Source organism: Saccharomyces cerevisiae, chromosome XVI, assembly GCF_000146045.2.
Source record: "Saccharomyces cerevisiae S288C chromosome XVI, complete sequence".
In the NCBI taxonomy this organism is placed as follows: Eukaryota; Fungi; Ascomycota; class Saccharomycetes; order Saccharomycetales; family Saccharomycetaceae; genus Saccharomyces; species Saccharomyces cerevisiae.
Window position 1 is genome coordinate 923677 of NC_001148.4, and position 24390 is coordinate 948066.

The following is a 24390-nucleotide window of genomic DNA, read 5'->3' on the forward strand; positions in this document are numbered from 1 at the left end:
TATAAAGGCAAGAAAATTTCAAATGTTCGAAATCTGACATCAGCCGCATGCTATGTTGTCAATCTCTCTCAATACTCGGCTGGCTTAACCCTGAATCATCCCAAAAAACGGTGATACTGTATTTGAATATGCTTCAACCGGAGTAATTATCCAGTAGTGCAACGCATCTCATTCCAACTTGAAATATACGTTTACAAAACTATTTACCACTTGTATTTCTGCAATAATACCAAAATTCATGCAAAATAAACACCATCATTACTTGTAGTTGGAAGCAAAAAATATTCTTGATTGATTTTCAATTGCCAGGCTCCTTATCACTTCGTCGATGAGCCAAAAAAAAATGTAGTTCCTATTCTGGTATCAAAGCATTTTTCTTTATTGATAACATCCGCATACACAGAGAAAAGGCGAGAAGCATGAAAAGTGTCAAAAATATTGAACTAGAGTGTACTGTTATAGTTTTGGCAGGTATGAAGACAAAATGATGGCTTTTTACATATCAAAGTAACTCTGTACTATAGATAGAAGAATAAAAACTAAATACATGCAGGTGACTGATAGAAAAGACAAGTGCAGGGGAGAAAAAAAAATAAAGAAATGATAGCGTTCTAAGAAAAGTTCTAGTCATGGATAGTGTCCTGGAGCATAGCCGAAATAGCCATTTGCTGTATCAGTTATGTTCTTTAGAGGATAGCCAACGCCATCGGCACCAGCATACGGAACTGTATTGCCCCACCAATTAAAAGCTGTGTCTTTATATTGGACAGCAAAGAAAATGATAATAGCTGATAAAACCAAGCCCGTTGAAAAGCCTGCCGATAAAACATAATTATATTTCTCCCACAGATTTAAATGGTGTCTTTTCATGTAGTACTGGGAAATGTAACTAACAATCATACCAGAAGTGTAATACATCAGGTTATATGGAGGGCTCATATTAAGCATTCCACCTACAAATAACATTGGGTCAAAATATCTGGGATAAAACTTACCCCAGCGCTTCCAAACACCAAAAAATATGCCAATGCATGCGCCTATCAACCAACACCATTTAAATATTGGATAAATGTAATTGAAAATTCTTTTTGGCCCAATTGCACCCCAGACAACGGAAGCATTATAGTAGGTCACAGCATCAGGACAGGTGAATTTTGCGTTTTGATGAGGTGTGCAAAAGTCTTTGATATTGGAGATTTGCCAATTCAGAACACCTAGATTGACAAATATCTGAATGAAAACTATAACACATTGTCCCCTGAATAGCGCCATTGGCGGAATCTTACAATAATGCGCTATTTTTAAGTTAGAAACGTAATTATCTGCTTGGCCGTCGATGTTATAACCAAAAGCCTTCAAAATCATTATGGCGATTGGATTACCTGGTAAAGCGTACCCCATCACCATTTCAATTAGTAGATTCAAACCAAACGAATAACCAGTGGTTGCTTGAAGGATAGTAGTTGGAATCAAGAAAACAAAATTAAATCCTAAACAAACAAAAAGACCCCAAACTGGTGTATTTGTTGGGTAGTGCTCTACAACAGCTATTCCAACAACAAGTGAACCTATCAATATGGCAAAATACCACCAATCTGGAACTTCTTTATAGTTTTTCATGGCATTAGAATGTGGGTCATCATAATCGTCGAGCGCCCTGTAATCGCTTTTGAACATTGTGACCCAAGATTTAAGTTTTCTCATGGCCCACAAATTCAAAGCCCAATCTTTGAAAGCATTGAACAATAACTTTGAGTGTACAATAAACGACCATGTAATCATCAGAGGATATGCGCAAATGAAAGCACCATATGATACCAAATTTCCAGCACTATAGTATGGTGGCGAGTAGCTTTGATATTTTTTCACATCTAGCTTATTGTCACTGTCTAATACCTCAGTAACTTTAAAGGAATGGCCAGTATTAGTATACAAAGAATTTGTGAATATTGGCAGGTATTGGCAACTCATATAATTACTATAGTATACTGCAATAACAATTAAAGCTGCTAATATGCAACCAAGATATTGTGTTAAGTATGACCAAAATGGGTAAACTAAAGGAGAATTAAACGAAATAACATTCCAGTCAAAAGATGAGATAGGATTAATCCCAAGACCAGTGACTCCTCCCGTGATGTTTGCGAGATTAATGTTACTTGGCTTGATCCAGGTCATCCAATTGAAAGTGTTTAGAATATTAATAATGTAAGTGGGAAACCAGTTATAGATGAACATGATAAAAAAAGTCAAGAAAAAGAATTTATACCTGCTCATTCCAGATTCATGCTTTTCTTTACCCAATAGTGCCTTGTTGATAGCAATAGTTGGCATGACTGTTGGCCATAGTGCACGGGCTGGATAAACAACGAATTTTCTAAGGATGCCAGCAAATCCAAATCCAATAAATTGTACGGATAACGAAAGTAAAAATTGGTAGCCAAACGAGAAAGCAGAATGGTAAAAGAGTTTTTGCGTTAGAATATTGTAATGAGTATAGAACGCGCCTTGACAAATTGCATATAACAAGGTTGAAAACATTTGCTCTTTTTGGGTCCATGGTTTATCGATATTGATACCATACTTTCTGCCCCTGATGGTTATAGTCCAACAGGGGATAGTTTTAGCCCAAGCCTTACCACAGATATATAAAAACATTTGGATAATTGGAGTATTCAGTGAAATTGAAACCACCCTGTGTGAAAAAAACTCATTAAATCCTGAACCGATGACAGACCAAATTATTGCCAGAAAATATGCTCGGAATGTCTCCACTGGAATGGTGGGATCATCTTCTGGATCAACAACAGCTCTAACCTCTTGGTAAGGCGAATGAAATTTAATAGCAGAAGCAAATGCTCTAATGTCAAAGCTATCATATTCATCTATCCCCTCTTTTGAATCCAAGTCCTCCAAGTCAACCAATCTCTTCCACTCCTCATATTGATCGTGTGGAATGTTCTCATCATCCTTGAAATAGATGATAGAGTCTTTTAGTATTTTGAAGGAATCCTCAAGTGTCAATTCAGGCATTTTTTTGAGGATATACGCAACGTCTTCCGGAATATCATAAAGAGTGCGATTTTCATAACCCAGCTTCTTCATAAAGTGCAGTATCTGTTCATCCGTATACCACTGAGAAAAGTCTGATGAATGATTTGAAAGCCTCTCAGAATACTCAGCACCCTCGGCGTAATCAACAGTACCTTTTGTGGATACCTTCTCATCAATTATAACTTTATCTTTGACTGTTTCACTCATAATTTCTAATAATTCAACAGCAATATTGCGTATAACAAACCCTACTAGTTGTAGAATAAGCTAATATGTTCGTTTCTGCTATTAAAAAAATGCCGCCGTTGTTTAGACGTTCAATGTATGATTGTAAGTGTTTCAAATATTATTTTTTGGGATGTTTCGATAGGAATGAATATAAGTAACAACTGACTTGAGACATGACTTAAGTTTACACAGGATAGTGTTCCATTCCCATTTATAAATTTTTTTGAAGCGAGAAGAAACCTAGCAAGTTGATATCAATATTTTTTTTAATGTTACTTATCTTCATTGCTAATAATTCGTGAAATGATTGAAAATTTCCAATCCATGAACATTCAGAAGTAAGATAACAGCGTCCAATTGTAAAAGAACGCTATTATTATTGTAGATAAGAGAATAAACTTAAATAATCGAAGGTGTTACGAATCTTCATAAAACCCAATGGGCTGATATTGACAACCGCAATGGCGATTCACGTGTTCGGTAACCACAACAGGGGCCAAGAGGAAAACAAACTACATCAATTTTTGCAAAAGGTTAACAACGAAATGTGGGATTATTGAAAATTATAACGAAGAAACTACGTCGGACAGCAACCCCCCGATTTTTGTCGGTTGCTTTTACTGACACCATGATGTGAACCAAATTTTCTTTTGGTATTCCTCGCATAGTGTTGACTTCTTTTACCATGATAAAAATAATGAGATAAGAAGTGTTGCAGTAATATTATGTGTCACACCAGCGTGGCTGCCATATTTGAGACGGATTCGTCCGGTGGATGTGATGGATCCGTTTAATGCTGATCTCTCCTGCATTTTTTGTGAAAAATCAGATATCAATTATTGGTCTATCTGCTTTTGCCTGTTTGTTTTTTTTTCATTATAGAGTTCCTCAGTGAGTGGGATTGATGATGCGCACGGCACAATTGAAGCATTTGCTTATCAAAACATAAATATCTCCGTACCCAAATAGGAAAAACGCGTTAATGCAAAGTTGACACGTTCAGTTACTATTTCCTGAAATAATAATACAGCCCACAAAAACCCACCAATGACGCTTTTGTTGCTGAATCAGACGTTAAGTGCTGCTGCCTCCTCTGTTCTGCGCCGCCGGTTGTCTCATTACCTTTTCTGCCTATGATGATTGTATTGCAAGGCCCGAGTGGTTGCGTATGCCACGTACGAAAAGTTGTTACCGTGCCGTCACATCCCCTGCAAAGAATGTGGTACGGCACACTCCTGCTAGCTTGAGGCCCTATTCCAATGGCAATTGAGATGCTGCTTTCTCCTCTTACAATGTATGTTGATGCTTCCACTAAAAGAGGGATGAGAGAATTCATTTGACTGTGCAGTCAAATCTGTGATCTTTCTATTCTTGCTTATCTATATTCTGCCCTATTTATTTTTAGTAAAGTTTCGTATTTACATTTTTCATCATAGATCGCACCAGCGCGTGGGGCTCTTTCATTATCATCTCAACTAAATGACATACATTGCAAATACGTGAAATGAGCTGACTCAAAAAGAAATATTCTGAACTGTGAATACCAAACAAACTTAAAATAGCTGAAATTCACGTGTTGAATTACCGCATCGGTTAAGGAAAGGGAAAGTTTCTTCTCTAAATAAGGAGGAGCCTTTGCACATATGTAGATTATGTAAATACTATACTCTTTTTTTGCTTTTAGTACTTGGTATCCTACTAAATCTTTATTTTCTTTCGTTAGTGAAAAATATGAATTGAAGGATCAGTTCCTTCAAAAAGGTAAGAAAAGAAATGGACCATTCGATTAATGCTGGCACCAACATTCCACAGCACGGAATACAATTTTTGGTGTCCTTTACTTCAAGATTTGTTACTACGTGCGGCTTAGAATAACTTCATTATTTATCTAAACGACCCATAATTTTCGATGCTAAAGTCTAAAGTTGAGCAGGTAAGTTTATTAAAAACGTCTTTTTCATTACTGCTCTAGCGGGTAAAAGTCAATGACAGCAGACGCGGCAAGTTGTGACGCCTCATCGGATCCAAGAAACATTTATTTTTGCGTGCACGAGTAATCTAGCGAAACAATTTCCAAAAAATAAGTGAAAGAATATCTACTAATGCTTAGGATTACCAAATTCAAAAATAACCCTTTTAAAGTATAAACTTTGCATTTCAGAGATTCTCTGGCATGGCAAATATTACGAATAAGGAAAGCAAGGTAAGATATATTAGAAGGACCAAATTGTTAAAGAGACATCTAACAGGTGAGTTTGAAAAGTAATATATGGAAAGGATGGTAATACAGATTTAGCGCAAATAATAGTTGTATTATCAAATGAAATGTGAACTTTTTTATATGAAAGTCCATAGGGTAGACTACTGTCGCCATAATTTCGTAGAAGAAGAGAAATTCATGATAGGCGTCAGCATTATTACAGGCGCGGGTCTTAAATTTATGGAACTATAATTGTTGTAATTAAGATGAGGCCAAGATTAGGTGGGTAATATGTTTCATGCTTTTTACTACTACTGCAAGATTTTTTTTTCCACAAAGTTTATTTGTTGGCATTTCTAGTTACGAAACTCTCGTTGCTAACATCATGTTAGTCTGACAAGTTACATATTCGTTTCGACGTCGCCATTCTACGCACTTAGGCCAAATAACACATCTCTTTTACATTTGAAATTGCTACCATTTATTCCTGTTCGATCTTAAGATTGACTAAACCATAATCCGAGCCTAATATTCACGTTTAGGCGGGGGGTACTAAATCACAAAAAACAAGTGGCGAGCGAAGACCTTTTCAATTCTAATAACTCAGTTACACCCTCAACTTGTAATCAATGTACAAAACACAGTAAAATCGAAGATAAGAGATGTAAAACCATAGAGACAATTTGAAAACCTATAAACACACGTTTTATACTTTATCGTTATTACGAAAAATCAATTTTTGCTCGACCAAAAGCAGCCTTCGGACTGATATATCTAGGTCCGTTAGTTTAGTAGCTGTTGAGGTCATTGTAACCTCATGTACACCCTTAGGATCTTGAAGTTGCTGCTCTTTACTTCAGAGCATCTCTCATTTCGATGACTTCGCATTTTTTTGAATACTGCCTTCCCACTCCCATCTTTTACAGCTTCCTAACGATACTACGATACTACGATGCTACATATTACAGAGATACAAAATAATAACTCTTATAAGAAAGAAAAATAATATGTATTGTACAAATTACACTATTAACGAACAAGAAATGGGCTCTAGTGGAAGAGTTAAATCACAGAGAAGGGGTTAAATATCTCTTTGAGTAAAAAGTTTAAAGAGCAAAGATTATTTGTTTTGTAAGAACCATTGCAGATAACTTTTCCTGTTTCTTACCTCCGAACAAATCCATGTCGCCCATATCACCAAACTTTGAACCATGACCATGTTGGAGGTACGCAATTATCTGTATCATTATAGATCAATTTAGTGCTCGGAAGTCAAGTGCACAATGAAAGTCATGCAAAAAGTTTGTGGCTTAGCATCTCGTGAGGATATGGAAGACTATATGGAAGGCTGCTCTGTTTAGTCACATGATTCTTTCCCAACTCTTTCGCCAGCTTGCGTGTTCTTTTTTACTCTAGCAAAAAAATCGAGCCGGAGTTAATGACCGGAAATACACGGATTTCATATTAAAGTTTTTTGAGCAACACGTAAGGTAAAAGTCACAATCATGTTCACCTAAGTGATATCGTACGATAGTTGCGTATCTGTGCTAATACTCGCCGAAACGTAATCCTTTAAAAGTACCTTCGTATCATTGCATCATTAGAGACGCCTAATAGGAATGTTATAGGTGTATCCAAATCTCACCTTGAATGTGCTTGGCATAAGTATACAACTGTAGCATAAAGAACCCTCGTTTTACTTTCTCCGGCTTATGCAAAGTATAAGTTAATCCCTGCCTAGTTTTTTTCTCACCGTTTTTCGTAGTTTAAATCTGCAATGCAGATTTAAAGTTTTTCTTTTCTCTAGCAGCACTCGTGGAAGTAAAAGATTTTTTCTTTCAAATTGCCTACACCGAAGGATGTGAACGATTGCCTTCTTGAACTCAAACTATGGAAGTCTTCGTATGATTTTAGATGATTTGTTTTGGCTAATATCAAAGTATCCACGTATATCCCCATGACACCGCGATACATACTTGCGATGCGGCAATTAAAAGTCGTCATTGTATTGTTCACACTTAAAAGGTTCAAACCTGCAATATCGTCCGGATGACTGCTTGCGTTACTATATATTTTTTGCTGTAATTCAGGCCACTCCGGGTTTAATCATCCGTTCCTGTATATTAATACTATATACGGAAAGCAGAGACAGAGCTTCGAGAAGTTTTATATCCTGTGGAAAAAAACTAACAATCAAAATTTCTGCCTTGAAGGAATATGAGTATTGTAAGACAGTCATGTGATTGCTGTCGCGTTCGTCGAGTGAAGTGTGATAGGAATAGACCGTGTGATCGTTGCCGTCAGCGCAATTTGAGATGCACTTATTTACAACCGTTAAGGAAACGAGGTCCCAAGTCCATCGGAGAAAGCAACCTTGAAAGAGCAGCTGAAATACAGATGGTGACTGTAAACAATAACATCATGGCGGCCCCAGTAATGTATAAAAAGGTTCCAAAGAAGGTGATTGATCAATGTTTGAGACTATATCACGATCAACTATACGTGATTTGGCCAATGCTCAGTTACGATGATCTTTACAAGCTTTTGGAGGAAAATTATGAGGACTGCAGCACTTATTGGTTTTTAGTGTCTCTATCTGCAGCAACTCTTAGTGATCTGCATACAAAAATAGAATACAAGAAGGGATTTTTTTTTGCTGGAGAACAATTGTGTAATCTTTGTATGTCATCGCGACGGTTTTTCGACGATCTCAGTAATAGTGATATATTTCGAATTATGACATATTATTGTTTGCATCGTTGTTATGCACAGTTTGCTGATACAAGAACCTCATACAGACTTTCTTGTGAGGCTATTGGCCTCATAAAAATAGCTGGATTTCATCGGGAAGAAACTTATGAGTTTCTTCCATTTGGTGAGCAACAACTTATAAGAAAGGTTTACTATCTGCTTCTCATGACAGAGAGGTACTATGCCGTATACATTAAATGTGTAACAAGTTTGGATACCACTATATCTCCACCACAACCCGAAATCGTAACTGATTCCCGACTTTCTTTGGATAGTTTTCTTGAGGTGATTAAAGTATTCACTGTTCCTGGGAAATACTTTTACGATGCCTTAGCTACCAACAGTGTTAATGGTTCCTATACTGAAGACTCTCTAAAAAGGATATGGAATGAACTTCACATAAGCTCACTTGATATAGAGCCATACTCTTACGGATACATAGACTATCTCTTTTCTCGGCACTGGGTCAGGACTCTAGCATGGAAGTTGGTACTAAATAAGAAGGATATGCGGATGAATTTTTTTTCGAATACTAACGCCACACACATTCCAGTCGAAATAGCCAAGGATATGTTACAGGATACACTTTTAACTCCAATCGACCTATATGATGTGCATGGTCCTGTGATACCAATGAAGGCGCTAGAAATAGCCAATGCATTGGTAGACGTCGTAAGTAAGTATGATCACAATATGAAGTTGGAGGCTTGGAATATTTTGTGCGATGTATCTAAGTTCGTTTTCTCCCTGAAACATTGCAATCATAAAATGTTTCAAAGGTTTTCAACTAAATGTCAGAGTGCTCTAATCGATTTGCCTATCTCTAGACCACTGCGCCTAAATGATGATTCCAAGGATGAAGTCGACATTATTCCCTAAATGAACTTTATCTTCTTACAGTTTCAACATCTTGTGACCTGATGATTTTCCTCAAATGAACTTTTGCGTTTTCATTGAGAAAATTTCATTATACTTTATTTTTTTTATAAATGGGTACCAAGGCATTAAATATAGATCTGGTTTACTAATCTGAAGAAATTGTTTTCAACCACATAATTTGTGCAATTTGGCGCTATACAAAGCCCATGTTGGCTACATTAGTCTTTGAATCCTTTAGATTGCCTGAATCAATAGCTCATTCAAAATATTTTGGACAATCGATAGTTAACTGTAACATGTGCTGCTATATAGTGGCAATCTAGATGCATGTATCTTATATGATTAAGTATAAAAGAACCACAGCAAAGCTAAACGTAAATAAGTAGTTTAGAAAGTACTGGATATGAGTTAAGAATCTGTTAATTGAGCATGACATGAAAATTTTGTATTAAAGCAATATGAGTCGTCACATTAAATATATGAAACTACGGGAATTACCATCATATTGGTCATGATTAATAATAAACCAATCAGCATGTTTTTACCTCTATTATATTAGTCTTGGACCCGTATTCAACCTTCATTAATATTATCTTTTTACCTTTGTTCATAAACACAATACATTGTTTTTGCAAAATATAACAAAAAAGATTAAGGAAGAGGACCATGTACACTACGATCTTACTTTTGAAATAGAATTTGTTTATTTTTTCAAGATGTTAAACGAAGATGGTGAGTAATATTCACAAAACATTGTAAAAATATTACTTGCTTCATTCTGCGAATTGTTCAAACCCGTAAAGAAAATTTCTAGTATATGATATATGCATAATATCAATAGCTTTACAAAAATAGAATCCGAAAACTATCTAGAAGTTTACTCGTTTCTCAAGTTTTATTTAACAAAACATAGACGAGCTTTATTTCGTGTGAAGAAGTGAAGAAGCTTTAACAAAACTGTATTTCTAAAAGAACGTTACTATACAATAAATTATAAAACTGCATTAACCAATGAAAAAAAGCACTATTAATCGAAACTCGAATATGCAATATTGTTAATGTAAATTAAGCTATCGGTCCGTTTATTTTTCTATCGAAAAGCGGCTTAGTTAGAATGGTTGATAAACGGCTGCGCTTCGTAAAAAGAAATGACATCTTGGAACTACTTTAAATAGAAGTTTAAATCTCATGATCATGCTCATCTGTTTGTACAACACATAAGCTTCACCGTCAGACATATATGCAATGAAGAGTACTTTGAGTTTAACTTTATGTGTTATATCGCTTCTATTAACCCTTTTTCTGGCGGCCTTGGATATTGTTATAGTGGTTACTTTATATGATACAATTGGCATTAAGTTCCATGACTTCGGCAATATTGGTTGGTTAGTTACTGGATATGCTCTTTCTAATGCTGTTTTCATGTTATTATGGGGTCGCTTGGCCGAAATACTTGGTACAAAGGAGTGCTTAATGATTTCTGTTATTGTATTTGAAATAGGGTCTTTGATTTCTGCTCTTTCGAATTCAATGGCGACTCTGATTAGCGGAAGAGTCGTTGCTGGGTTTGGAGGAAGTGGAATTGAATCACTTGCTTTTGTAGTTGGAACATCCATTGTCCGAGAAAACCATAGAGGAATTATGATAACGGCACTCGCTATATCGTATGTCATTGCAGAGGGAGTCGGGCCTTTTATTGGTGGTGCATTTAATGAACATTTGTCTTGGAGATGGTGCTTTTATATAAATCTTCCAATCGGTGCGTTTGCGTTCATAATATTGGCATTTTGTAACACATCTGGAGAACCACATCAAAAAATGTGGCTACCATCAAAAATCAAAAAAATTATGAACTATGACTATGGCGAATTATTGAAAGCAAGTTTTTGGAAGAATACATTTGAAGTACTTGTATTTAAACTAGACATGGTTGGGATTATTTTATCTTCAGCAGGCTTTACACTACTGATGTTAGGTCTTTCATTTGGTGGAAACAACTTCCCATGGAATTCGGGTATCATTATTTGCTTTTTTACCGTGGGCCCTATCTTATTGTTACTATTTTGTGCTTACGACTTTCATTTTCTGTCATTATCGGGGCTTCACTATGACAACAAGCGGATCAAACCGTTACTGACATGGAATATTGCCTCAAATTGTGGCATATTTACAAGCTCCATAACAGGATTCCTTTCTTGCTTTGCTTATGAATTACAGTCTGCTTATTTAGTCCAGCTTTATCAACTAGTATTTAAAAAAAAGCCTACATTAGCGAGTATACATCTTTGGGAACTATCAATTCCAGCTATGATTGCAACTATGGCCATAGCATATCTAAATTCAAAATATGGCATCATCAAACCGGCAATTGTTTTTGGTGTGCTTTGTGGGATTGTTGGATCTGGTTTATTTACGCTAATCAATGGCGAACTCTCTCAGTCAATAGGTTATTCAATTCTCCCAGGAATAGCTTTTGGTAGTATTTTCCAAGCAACGTTATTAAGCTCCCAGGTGCAGATAACATCAGACGATCCAGACTTTCAAAACAAGTTTATTGAAGTCACAGCTTTCAACTCGTTCGCCAAATCCTTGGGCTTTGCGTTTGGAGGGAATATGGGGGCAATGATATTCACTGCATCACTCAAAAACCAGATGCGCTCTTCCCAATTAAACATACCACAATTTACGTCTGTAGAAACACTTTTAGCGTATAGCACAGAACATTATGATGGCCCCCAATCTTCACTATCAAAGTTCATAAACACAGCTATCCATGACGTTTTTTACTGCGCCTTAGGATGCTATGCTCTTTCATTCTTCTTTGGAATATTCACTTCGAGTAAGAAAACAACAATATCAGCCAAAAAGCAACAATGAACAATTTTCCAACGTATAAATTAACTTATCGTAGTTCGATAAAACTAGACAGTACTTATATATTATCTAACATCAGATGGTTTGTCTTTCATTATTTATTTAGTGATTAATGCTAGCTTTAAGCAAGCTTAGTTGCCTCAAGAAAGATTAATATTAAGCTACTGAGGATATAGCATTCGAATATAAAGATATAATCAAAGCTCATAATTACAAAATACCCTGTGATTAGGATATCATTATTACTAACAACACCGTTCCTAAACTAGCAGAAAGTTGACCAACTGTATAAAAATTAAATTTGTTCGTAAATACATATACATAAAATCCGCATTAAATGTGGACTTTCAGTTGAGCAAGTGTTAATGAATATCGTAGGATAGCAAATGAAGATTCGAATTTGATGAGGTCTCTTGTTCCGAGAACTATTGTTTAAGCCAAACCAGATTCAGTGTCTGTACTAAACAGTTGTCACAGAAAGGTGGTAGCTTTACTTTCCGTACATTAAATACAGAAAAATTACCACTTCTGTTGAAAATACTGTTTTGTGGGTTGGGATAATATAATCGTATATAATATCAATAAAACTGTTAATAAACTCTCGAGGATCTGATGTTGATTTTTCCCGTCATTCCACAAACTCTGATGCCTGAAAAGGTGAAATATAAAAAGCGGGACATTGATAATCCTTGGATTATTCCATCTCCAATATTGGAACAATAGAGATCGTGAGTCTTGAACTATAGCTAGTAAAGGCATTTTCTTTTTGCCGCCCTTTCAGTGTTACTTTCTTTCAACTAGTTTATCGATACTTTTCGGGCTTACAGCTCCTATGTGGATATGTGAATACTCATGCTGACACTGAAGGATTATTGGTATTGGCCGGTTGTGTTTTTTCTATACATAGCAATAGTTCAAATGTCAATGACCAAAAGAATAGGAATTTTTTTAAAATACAAGGCTGATGAAGTATCAGTTACTAGATGACCACTCTTATAAAAAAACTCAGAAATCTTCCAAACATTGTCTGCTCAAAGAGGTACCTATTCGTTTTCTGTGCAACTTCATCAATTTCTCAAAAAAATCTCATTGATGTTCTCTTAATGGATTGCCCCCCTGAGTTGTACGCTGGACCCATTGACTTTGACTGGTAGTGTCAGAACAATCTTGAATGATTAAAAATTGGTAGGTCCCCTTGTTTTTTGTTTTGTATCCATCCAATGGTATGATTCTTTATATTTTATTAAACTTATACTCGGGAAATCTTAAAAGAGCTGCTTTGACGAACGCTTATAAGTACATACAGAAATTGGAAATCATTATCGCTTATGTTCTGTGACCTACTAATTGCATTCTTCCTTACGTAAAAAGACCTGAAACTAACCAATAAACTGCCATGGATACGTCCATACGAAGGACGATAAATCAATTTGTAATAGTCCAAAAAAATTCCATCAAATATCAGCTCCAAATTGGCAACTGTTTAACTTGCGTTGCCCGATTACTTGATATCCCTTATTGTGAACATCATGACAAAACGAAATGAGAAAAGACCTTTCCTTTCCATTAATCATTAGTAATTAAAAATTTCTTAACTTCTTTTCGATCAATTACAATATATGTATACTTGCGTGCACATTGCAATTTTACTTAACCATGCATAGCAGAGGCTCTTCTACTTTACTATAATATGTTTACAACAAAGTTATAAAAAGTTTTCTCAAACCTTTTCCATGGTGAATGGATAACTAAGGGTTCCAATCAATGTTATGAAGAATTCCAAGTTAATCGACGAAAAGCGTTTGGAAAGGAATTATATAAACGTAAACATGAAAAATATTCATCGAATACTCCACATCGATCGTATTACAGTGTTTTAGTAAATGTTTGTATTTGAATCAAAGTTTCAGCATTTGTTCTACACTGATAAAATCATGGTTCTAGTATAGTGAAACATACGCCCAAGTTATCCTAGTACAAGACCGCCATATTGTGCTCATAATCGGGAACAATGAAAATAACACCCTAACAATTGCTGAAACTTGTCGTACGCGATCCCTAATTACATTATCAAGCATTCAGCATTGGTCAATACCTCAATACCTCGACAAGAAAAAAGAAATAGACACGTGTATGTCAAGGCATTAAGAAGGGTATCAGGCCTAGTGCTCGCCTCTTGCCTTCCCAATTTGTTGAACATCTTTGACATATAATTTGATTTTGAAATAGTTATTGGACTTCCATTTTAAATAAAGGCTCTATCATTAACTATACAGAATATACTAGTAACGTGAATACTAGTCGATAGACGATAAATTAATACTTTTTCCAATAAAATCTAAACGCATGCAAGTACATAAATAGGCGAAGGTATCTGACCGTAATAATCTTCACGCCATCTATATAAATAAATGAAAAATTCGGCTTTTAACTTATATATTAACAATAAGAAAGACAATGTTGCGCTGTGCTTACAGGAAGAATATTATAATTTTGACGAAAAGACCTTAATGAAATGCTTGAGGCTAATTAAAATATCAAAATTAGAACACGTAGCACTTTTCTTAAGTTCTGTTCCCAAAATTTCAAGGTCAAATGTGTTAACCTTTGGATGCACTTTCATAAAACTCCAAATATCCATCGCACTTAATAGGACGTCCCCTCCAAAAGCATCCACTGTATAATACTGTCTTGGATGGAAACCCTGCCTAATCACCATGCTCGCTGCCGCTGTTTCTATTGCATTAGTGTTTTCAGTAATGAAATTATTTGGCTCCTTTATTTCAGTCCCACTAAACTCCAAAAAGGTACTATCAAGTTCCCCATTAAAGTCACCAAACGTATGAATCTCACTCATTGCATCATTTAGAAAAGAATAGCCTGGTATGTCATTTGAGAGATTCGTACAGCCTATGGGATAGAAGGACCGATCAAAGGAATTCAACGGTGACGGCACTGTACAATTCTTTCCAACACACACTGAGAGCAGTTGCTTGAAAAATACGTAGCATTGTTGTATTTCAAGGGAATTATATGTGGAGGAAAGAACCACACTACCATCGAGAGTGTTACATGTGGGCGGTTTTTCTTCACAACAGGCCTTACTAATGTTCCGTTCATCAGAAGGCATGTTCCTCTCAGTCAAAAGACTCCTCAACATAAAATGGAGAAGTTCATTTTCCTTCTTTAATATGTGAATTTGATCATTTGTTACCGTTAGCTGAGCTTCTTTCTTCTCTAGTTCTTCTAATCTTTCCAACTTTCGTTTTCTAAATGCGTTTTGGGATGCTCTAAGTTGCGCAGCTCTCTTATTTTTAGGTGGAGTAAGTGAAGGCTTCCTGCCGCCTTTTCTTCCACGCGGTTTTGCCATTATCTTGGTCACTTATCTTCCGTTTTGACATGTTTTTTCAACGGCCGCTCCTTAAAGACCATCCGCATGCTAGAATTATATACTAATATGATTTTGTAAAGATAGGAATATTATAATTATAATTATATTTAATTTAATAAGAAAAGAAACGAAAAAAAAAAAAAAAATGGAATTAAAAAGTTTTGCCGTACATAAAATATTGAAAAGACTTTTACATTAATGCTGGAACAATAAAGCTTGAGGAGCTCAACCACTAACAATCAATTTAAGGTTACTCTCTCTACAATGGGTCTCCCAAGCGTAAAAACCTCCAACGAGGATGCAACTCTCAAACTTACTTGTAATATCTTCTTCTTGTAAGTAGGTTTCGAATTTAGCAGCTACTTTTGGTCCCCTATTCTTGGACCCAGTACAATGAAATATCACTTTGACGAATTGAGAACTTGAGAAAGTATCGGATAAACCTTTAATTAATTGATTCAGTTGCTTCTCTGTAATCTGTGCTGTTACTGGAACATGCCAAGCGTTTGTAATATGATCACGTGCAAAATCTTCTCTTCGAAGATCAACAACTTGAAAATCCTTCCTCTGATTTTCAATTAGGCCCTTGAGTTGCCTAGACGTTATGAAACTTACCATTACGCTTGCTGGATTGTCAAGTTTTCCTCAATATTAGTTTGTTATACATTAGTTTTTATACCGACTTTTCAAAAGTGTTGATTTAAAATCAAATTTTGAATGCTCTTAATTATCTTTTTGTTTGATTAATAATCAACTTTAGCGGCAACGCTCCTTACATAATTATAATGTAAACGGAAAAGAATATAAATGAATGCTCTCGTTGTAATTCAAGAGAACCCAACCAACAAATCATCAGGTTAGTAGAATAATGTCAGAAGATCAAAAAAGTGAAAATTCGGTACCTTCTAAGGTTAATATGGTGAATCGCACCGATATACTGACTACGATCAAGTCATTGTCATGGCTTGACTTGATGTTGCCATTTACTATAATTCTCTCCATAATCATTGCAGTAATAATTTCTGTCTATGTGCCTTCTTCCCGTCACACTTTTGACGCTGAAGGTCATCCCAATCTAATGGGAGTGTCCATTCCTTTGACTGTTGGTATGATTGTAATGATGATTCCCCCGATCTGCAAAGTTTCCTGGGAGTCTATTCACAAGTACTTCTACAGGAGCTATATAAGGAAGCAACTAGCCCTCTCGTTATTTTTGAATTGGGTCATCGGTCCTTTGTTGATGACAGCATTGGCGTGGATGGCGCTATTCGATTATAAGGAATACCGTCAAGGCATTATTATGATCGGAGTAGCTAGATGCATTGCCATGGTGCTAATTTGGAATCAGATTGCTGGAGGAGACAATGATCTCTGCGTCGTGCTTGTTATTACAAACTCGCTTTTACAGATGGTATTATATGCACCATTGCAGATATTTTACTGTTATGTTATTTCTCATGACCACCTGAATACTTCAAATAGGGTATTATTCGAAGAGGTTGCAAAGTCTGTCGGAGTTTTTCTCGGCATACCACTGGGAATTGGCATTATCATACGTTTGGGAAGTCTTACCATAGCTGGTAAAAGTAATTATGAAAAATACATTTTGAGATTTATTTCTCCATGGGCAATGATCGGATTTCATTACACTTTATTTGTTATTTTTATTAGTAGAGGTTATCAATTTATCCACGAAATTGGTTCTGCAATATTGTGCTTTGTCCCATTGGTGCTTTACTTCTTTATTGCATGGTTTTTGACCTTCGCATTAATGAGGTACTTATCAATATCTAGGAGTGATACACAAAGAGAATGTAGCTGTGACCAAGAACTACTTTTAAAGAGGGTCTGGGGAAGAAAGTCTTGTGAAGCTAGCTTTTCTATTACGATGACGCAATGTTTCACTATGGCTTCAAATAATTTTGAACTATCCCTGGCAATTGCTATTTCCTTATATGGTAACAATAGCAAGCAAGCAATAGCTGCAACATTTGGGCCGTTGCTAGAAGTTCCAATTTTATTGATTTTGGCAATAGTCGCGAGGATCCTTAAACCATATTATATATGGAACAATAGAAATTAATTGTTGACTCACCAAAAAATTACTTGGGCACCAATGAATAATACCACTTATAACTCTATATTAATCCAAGTTCACCCTAAAAACAGATAAAATTGACAATTTTTTTTGAAGGACAACTGATTGATCTTAGTGATGGTTAGGATGAAAAAATGGGTTTGTTCACGCCATCCCGCATCATTCAAAAACTCCGCACAGTTTTGGAGTTCAGTAAGAAGGGGACGTAATCTTACTATTGCATTTTTGAAAGTCTAATGAACTCAAGTGGCAAACTGTGTTACGTACATCACTTCTAAATACAATGTCTTTGAATTAGAAACTCGCTGAAAAATTATTATTGCGTATTGTATGTCATTTTTGAGATTTTCCTGCAAGATTAGTAATGCTTTAAACCCAAGTATTGTAAGCCCGATGGAATAGCACATGGTGATGGTACAACAATGGCTTCATAGATCATTCGCATAAAAATGGAATTCGTGCATCTAGTGTCTAATTAAAATTAACGTAACGAAATAGGACAAGATAAGCTTATGTCGTAGTACCCGCATAAGTACGTGTAGCTGCCATTTTATAATGCATGAAGTTGAAGTCATTAGGATGAAGAGGTGACATATAATGTTTCAAAATGGTGCCAGTATAAGTTTGGGATATCATGGAGCGGCATTCGTTTTAGTAAATGACTGTATTGTATAGTACTGTCTGTATGATTATCAGTTGAGTTGGTGAGATGAAGTAAAGATATTATAGCATCTGCGTTAATGTGTATTGCTATTATAGTATAGCATAGTGGTGTTATATAGTGGCACCGGGAATGAGTATAGGGAGTAAGAAGATCTTGTAGTTGCGTTTGAATAGCGACATGAGGACACGTCTTATGTCGCCATTATTAGGCTGAAATTGCAAGCATAAACTATTCGATATCAAAGATACCACAAGACCATGTATGCATAATTATAGAATACCAAGGTGGGGAGAGATTAAAAACGCACCATAGCAGCTGCGCGAGTATATTCTGCTATTAAATTGGAATTCACTGAAAGGTGATGAGAATGCAAATAGCTATGATACCTTATAGTGGTTAATTTGTATGAAAACGTTATAAAGCATGAAGTTGAGAGTATTGATATGATAATGGAGGTTCTGTGATCAATTTTAGAAAATTAAAATGTGGATGATCATGAATGTTATGGGTAAATGGCACAAGTAATAGACAATTTAATGAATAGGGTGTTATGTTTACGATATTTCAATTATGTTAATATTTAGTATGTTTATATCTTCTCATTAATGAATGGTTAATTTTTATGTTTAGGTGATTTTGGTGGTGATTTTGTGGTTATATTGACATAAGTGTGTATAAATTGAGTGGTTAGTATATGGTGCAGTTATACAATATTTGGAACCGCAAAATGAGATGTAGATATTAAAATGTGGATAATCATGGGCTTTATGGGTGAATGGCACAGGGTATAGACCGCTGAGGCAAGTGCCGTGCATAATGATGTGAGTGCATCTAGTACTGATTTAGTGAGAATGGGGCCATGGTGTGGAATATGAAAGTAGGGTAAGTTTGAGATGGTATATACTGTAGCATCCGTGTGCGTATGACATATCAGTAGAAGTGAAGGTGAGTGTGGCAAGTGGCGGTGGTGGTAGTGGTGGTATAGAGTGGTAGGCTCCTTTACTTCGAAGCGTGAGGTCGTATACCTAATAAGGAAATGTAATTTATAACTTTTTATTATATTGGTCTTTTCGAGAGCGGAAGAAGTTGTAGGCTAAGCGCAGGCTAAGCGTAGGTCCATGTTTAAAGTATCCAAGAGAATATCCACGAAGCGGCTGAGCAACGAACAGAATCCTGGTTCTCCTCGACTAAGCAGATAGTTAAGATACTGTGCACCATGGAAATTGAAAACGAACGTACGTACCGACTACTTTATTTTTGCAGGCCGGAAATCAAGCGATGAATGAGACATCCTTCTGTTTTCTATGTTGTGCTTGAAGGGGACAGACAGTCGCTTATCTTAGTGAGATTGCTTACTAACTGAATTTACTTTGCTGCTGCTAGAGATTTGCACCTGCATAGCGCAGATTCTGCATCTTCTCAATAGCTTAATTATTACATTCTCAGATGATGATAAGACGGAAACTGGACAATCTTTTGTTTATATTGATGGATTTCTTGTCAAAAAGCATAACAATCAACATACTATTGTTAATTTCGAAACTTACAAAAATAAAATGAAAGTTTCCGATAGGCGTAAGTTTGAAAAAGCAAACTTTGACGAGTTTGAGTCGGCTCTAAATAACAAAAACGACTTGGTACATTGTCCCTCAATAACTTTATTTGAATCGATCCCCACGGAAGTGCGGTCATTCTACGAAGACGAAAAGTCTGGCCTAATCAAAGTGGTAAAATTCAGAACTGGTGCAATGGATAGGAAAAGGTCTTTTGAAAAAATTGTCATTTCCGTCATGGTCGGGAAAAATGTACAAAAGTTCCTGACATTTGTTGAAGACGAACCAGATTTCCAGGGCGGACCAATCCCTTCAAAGTATCTTATTCCCAAGAAAATCAACTTGATGGTCTACACGTTGTTTCAAGTGCATACTTTGAAATTCAATAGAAAGGATTACGATACCCTTTCTCTTTTTTACCTCAACAGAGGATACTATAATGAGTTGAGTTTTCCGTGTCCTGGAACGTTGTCACGAAATAGCGAGTGCCAGGCCGAACGACAGCTCTACGATGCGTACTTTCACTGACTTTGTTTCTGGCGCACCTATTGTAAGGAGTCTTCAGAAAAGCACCATAAGGAAATATGGGTACAATTTGGCACCCCACATGTTTTTGTTACTACACGTAGATGAGCTATCGATTTTTTCTGCATACCAAGCAAGTTTACCTGGCGAAAAGAAAGTCGACACAGAGCGGCTGAAGCGTGATCTATGCCCACGTAAACCCATTGAGATAAAGTACTTTTCACAGATATGTAACGATATGATGAACAAAAAGGACCGATTGGGTGATGTTTTGCATGTGTGCTGCCCAAGTTGAGAAGAGATACTAACAAAATGACCGCGGCTCTCAAAAATAATTGACGAGCTTACGGTGATACGCTTACCGTTATCCAGAGCTACAGCGCAACGTATACGTCGACGATACAACAAGAACGGTTCATCGGAGCCTCGACTAAAGACGCTTGACGGACTCACTTCCGAGCGCTGGATTCAATGGTTAGGCCTTGAAAGCGACTACCATTGTTCATTCTCTAGTACTCGGAATGCGGAAGACGTAGTGGCAGGTGAGGCGGCGAGTTCAGATCATCATCAAAAAATTTCAAGAGTAACGCGAAAAAGGCCCCGAGAGCCCAAGAGTACAAACGATATCCTCGTCGCAGGCCAGAAACTCTTTGGCAGCTCCTTTGAATTCAGGGACTTGCATCAGTTGCGCTTATGTCATGAAATATACATGGCAGACACACCCTCTGTGGCAGTACAGGCCCCACCGGGCTATGGTAAGACGGAGTTATTTCATCTCCCCTTGATAGCACTGGCGTCTAAGGGCGACGTGAAATATGTGTCGTTTCTGTTTGTACCGTACACAGTGTTGCTTGCTAATTGCATGATCAGGTTGGGCCGATGCGGTTGCTTGAATGTGGCCCCTGTAAGAAACTTTATTGAAGAAGGTTGCGATGGCGTTACTGATTTATACGTGGGGATCTACGATGATCTTGCTAGCACTAATTTCACAGACAGGATAGCTGCGTGGGAGAATATTGTTGAGTGCACCTTTAGGACCAACAACGTAAAATTGGGTTACCTCATTGTAGATGAGTTTCACAACTTTGAAACGGAGGTCTACCGGCAGTCGCAATTTGGGGGCATAACTAACCTTGATTTTGACGCTTTTGAGAAAGCAATCTTTTTGAGCGGCACAGCACCTGAGGCTGTAGCTGATGCTGCGTTGCAGCGTATTGGGCTTACGGGACTGGCCAAGAAGTCGATGGACATCAACGAGCTCAAACGGTCGGAAGATCTCAGCAGAGGTCTATCCAGCTATCCAACACGGATGTTTAATCTAATCAAGGAGAAATCCGAGGTGCCTTTAGGGCATGTTCATAAAATTTGGAAGAAAGTGGAATCACAGCCCGAAGAAGCACTGAAGCTTCTTTTAGCCCTCTTTGAAATTGAACCAGAGTCGAAGGCCATTGTAGTTGCAAGCACAACCAACGAAGTGGAAGAATTGGCCTGCTCTTGGAGAAAGTATTTTAGGGTGGTATGGATACACGGGAAGCTGGGTGCTGCAGAAAAGGTGTCTCGCACAAAGGAGTTTGTCACTGACGGTAGCATGCGAGTTCTCATCGGAACGAAATTAGTGACTGAAGGAATTGACATTAAGCAATTGATGATGGTGATCATGCTTGATAATAGACTTAATATTATTGAGCTCATTCAAGGCGTAGGGAGACTAAGAGATGGGGGCCTCTGTTATCTATTATCTAGAAAAAACAGTTGGGCGGCAAGGAATCGTAAGGGTGAATTACCACCGATTAAGGAAGGCTGTATAACCGAACAGGTACGCGAGTTCTATGGACTTGAATCAAAGAAAGGAAAAAAGGGCCAGCATGTTGGATGCTGTGGCTCCAGGACAGACCTGTCTGCTGACACAGTGGAACTGATAGAAAGAATGGACAGATTGGCTGAAAAACAGGCGACAGCTTCCATGTCGATCGTTGCGTTACCGTCTAGCTTCCAGGAGAGCAATAGCAGTGACAGGTGCAGAAAGTATTGCAGCAGTGATGAGGACAGCAACACGTGCATTCATGGTAGTGCTAATGCCAGTACCAATGCGACTACCAACTCCAGCACTAATGCTACTACCACTGCCAGCACCAACGTCAGGACTAGTGCTACTACCACTGCCAGCATCAACGTCAGGACTAGTGCGACTACCACTGAAAGTACCAACTCCAGCACTAATGCTACTACCACTGCCAGCACCAACGTCAGGACTAGTGCTACTACCACTGCCAGCATCAACGTCAGGACTAGTGCGACTACCACTGAAAGTACCAACTCCAACACTAGTGCTACTACCACCGAAAGTACCGACTCCAACACTAGTGCTACTACCACTGAAAGTACCAACTCCAGCACTAATGCTACTACCACTGCCAGCATCAACGTCAGGACTAGTGCGACTACCACTGAAAGTACCAACTCCAACACTAATGCTACTACCACTGAAAGTACCAACTCCAGCACTAATGCTACTACCACTGAAGGTACCAACTCCAACACTAGTGCTACTACCACTGCTAGCACCAACTCCAGCACTAATGCTACTACCACTGAAAGTACCAACGCTAGTGCCAAGGAGGACGCCAATAAAGATGGCAATGCTGAGGATAATAGATTCCATCCAGTCACCGACATTAACAAAGAGTCGTATAAGCGGAAAGGGAGTCAAATGGTTTTGCTAGAGAGAAAGAAACTGAAAGCACAATTTCCCAATACTTCCGAGAATATGAATGTCTTACAGTTTCTTGGATTTCGGTCTGACGAAATTAAACATCTTTTCCTCTATGGTATTGACGTATACTTCTGCCCAGAGGGAGTATTCACACAATACGGATTATGCAAGGGCTGTCAAAAGATGTTCGAGCTCTGTGTCTGTTGGGCTGGCCAGAAAGTATCGTATCGGAGGATGGCTTGGGAAGCACTAGCTGTGGAGAGAATGCTGCGAAATGACGAGGAATACAAAGAATACTTGGAAGACATCGAGCCATATCATGGGGACCCTGTAGGATATTTGAAATATTTTAGCGTAAAAAGGGGAGAGATCTACTCTCAGATACAGAGAAATTATGCTTGGTACCTGGCCATTACTAGAAGAAGAGAAACAATTAGTGTATTGGATTCGACAAGAGGCAAGCAAGGGAGCCAAGTTTTCCGCATGTCTGGAAGGCAGATCAAAGAGTTGTATTATAAAGTATGGAGCAACTTGCGTGAATCGAAGACAGAGGTGCTGCAGTACTTTTTGAACTGGGACGAAAAAAAGTGCCGGGAAGAATGGGAGGCAAAAGACGATACGGTCTTTGTGGAAGCGCTCGAGAAAGTTGGAGTTTTTCAGCGTTTGCGTTCCATGACGAGCGCTGGACTGCAGGGTCCGCAGTACGTCAAGCTGCAGTTTAGCAGGCATCATCGACAGTTGAGGAGCAGATATGAATTAAGTCTAGGAATGCACTTGCGAGATCAGCTTGCGCTGGGAGTTACCCCATCTAAAGTGCCGCATTGGACGGCATTCCTGTCGATGCTGATAGGGCTGTTCTGCAATAAAACATTTCGGCAGAAACTGGAATATCTTTTGGAGCAGATTTCGGAGGTGTGGTTGTTACCACATTGGCTTGATTTGGCAAACGTTGAAGTTCTCGCTGCAGATAACACGAGGGTACCGCTGTACATGCTGATGGTAGCGGTTCACAAAGAGCTGGATAGCGATGATGTTCCAGACGGTAGATTTGATATATTATTATGTAGAGATTCGAGCAGAGAAGTTGGAGAGTGAAGGAAATTGTTGTTACGAAAGTCAGTGATTATGTATTGTGTAGTATAGTATATTGTAAGAAATTTTTTTTTCTAGGGAATATGCGTTTTGATGTAGTAGTATTTCACTGTTTTGATTTAGTGTTTGTTGCACGGCAGTAGCGAGAGACAAGTGGGAAAGAGTAGGATAAAAAGACAATCTATAAAAAGTAAACATAAAATAAAGGTAGTAAGTAGCTTTTGGTTGAACATCCGGGTAAGAGACAACAGGGCTTGGAGGAGACGTACATGAGGGCTATTTAGGGCTATTTAGGGCTATGTAGAAGTGTTGTAGGGCTAAAGAACAGGGTTTCATTTTCATTTTTTTTTTTTAATTTCGGTCAGAAA

The 24390-nt window shown here is 37.5% G+C and overlaps 10 protein-coding genes across 10 annotated transcripts, besides 4 other annotated features; 6 read left to right on the forward strand and 4 right to left on the reverse strand.

Annotated features, from left to right (window-relative positions):
* Positions 1 to 627: 627 nt before the first annotated feature.
* On the reverse strand, positions 628 to 3261 carry OPT2 (Opt2p; the record flags this gene model as incomplete). The annotated part of the gene is made up of 1 exon (NM_001184291.1): positions 628 to 3261. The coding sequence occupies one exon, from the start codon at positions 3259 to 3261 to the stop codon at positions 628 to 630; it is 2634 nt and encodes an 877-aa protein (NP_015520.1).
* Positions 3262 to 4288: 1027 nt separating this feature from the next.
* On the reverse strand, positions 4289 to 4618 carry YPR195C (uncharacterized protein; the record flags this gene model as incomplete). The annotated part of the gene is made up of 1 exon (NM_001348889.1): positions 4289 to 4618. One exon carries the CDS (start codon positions 4616 to 4618, stop codon positions 4289 to 4291), a length of 330 nt encoding a protein of 109 aa, NP_001335827.1.
* A 3081-nt stretch (positions 4619 to 7699) lies between these two features.
* Positions 7700 to 9112, forward strand: YPR196W (putative maltose-responsive transcription factor; the record flags this gene model as incomplete). The annotated part of the gene is made up of 1 exon (NM_001184293.1): positions 7700 to 9112. One exon carries the CDS (start codon positions 7700 to 7702, stop codon positions 9110 to 9112), a length of 1413 nt encoding a protein of 470 aa, NP_015522.1.
* Positions 9113 to 9306: 194 nt separating this feature from the next.
* Positions 9307 to 9553: an origin of replication (ARS1631; Autonomously Replicating Sequence).
* Positions 9395 to 9728: a long terminal repeat (Ty4 LTR).
* A 629-nt stretch (positions 9729 to 10357) lies between these two features.
* Positions 10358 to 11989, forward strand: SGE1 (Sge1p; the record flags this gene model as incomplete). The annotated part of the gene is made up of 1 exon (NM_001184295.1): positions 10358 to 11989. One exon carries the CDS (start codon positions 10358 to 10360, stop codon positions 11987 to 11989), a length of 1632 nt encoding a protein of 543 aa, NP_015524.1.
* A 2482-nt stretch (positions 11990 to 14471) lies between these two features.
* On the reverse strand, positions 14472 to 15356 carry ARR1 (Arr1p; the record flags this gene model as incomplete). The annotated part of the gene is made up of 1 exon (NM_001184296.1): positions 14472 to 15356. The coding sequence occupies one exon, from the start codon at positions 15354 to 15356 to the stop codon at positions 14472 to 14474; it is 885 nt and encodes a 294-aa protein (NP_015525.1).
* Positions 15357 to 15602: 246 nt separating this feature from the next.
* ARR2 (Arr2p) lies at positions 15603 to 15995 on the reverse strand (the record flags this gene model as incomplete). The annotated part of the gene is made up of 1 exon (NM_001184297.1): positions 15603 to 15995. One exon carries the CDS (start codon positions 15993 to 15995, stop codon positions 15603 to 15605), a length of 393 nt encoding a protein of 130 aa, NP_015526.1.
* Positions 15996 to 16245: 250 nt separating this feature from the next.
* Positions 16246 to 17460, forward strand: ARR3 (Arr3p; the record flags this gene model as incomplete). Its single annotated transcript, NM_001184298.1, has 1 exon — positions 16246 to 17460. One exon carries the CDS (start codon positions 16246 to 16248, stop codon positions 17458 to 17460), a length of 1215 nt encoding a protein of 404 aa, NP_015527.1.
* Positions 17461 to 18407: 947 nt separating this feature from the next.
* Positions 18408 to 19356: an origin of replication (ARS1632; Putative replication origin; identified in multiple array studies, not yet confirmed by plasmid-based assay).
* Positions 18720 to 24334: a telomere (TEL16R; Telomeric region on the right arm of Chromosome XVI; annotated components include an X element core sequence and a short Y' element; TEL16R does have telomeric repeats (TEL16R-TR), but they are missing from the genome annotation due to difficulties encountered during sequencing and/or assembly).
* YPR202W (uncharacterized protein) lies at positions 19356 to 20220 on the forward strand (the record flags this gene model as incomplete). The annotated part of the gene is made up of 2 exons (NM_001184299.1): positions 19356 to 19374; positions 19523 to 20220. 2 exons carry the CDS (start codon positions 19356 to 19358, stop codon positions 20218 to 20220), a joined length of 717 nt encoding a protein of 238 aa, NP_015528.1.
* YPR203W (uncharacterized protein) lies at positions 20204 to 20512 on the forward strand (the record flags this gene model as incomplete). The annotated part of the gene is made up of 1 exon (NM_001184300.1): positions 20204 to 20512. The coding sequence occupies one exon, from the start codon at positions 20204 to 20206 to the stop codon at positions 20510 to 20512; it is 309 nt and encodes a 102-aa protein (NP_015529.1).
* Positions 20927 to 24025, forward strand: YPR204W (Y' element ATP-dependent helicase; the record flags this gene model as incomplete). Its single annotated transcript, NM_001184301.1, has 1 exon — positions 20927 to 24025. The coding sequence occupies one exon, from the start codon at positions 20927 to 20929 to the stop codon at positions 24023 to 24025; it is 3099 nt and encodes a 1032-aa protein (NP_015530.1).
* Positions 24335 to 24390: the final 56 nt, after the last annotated feature.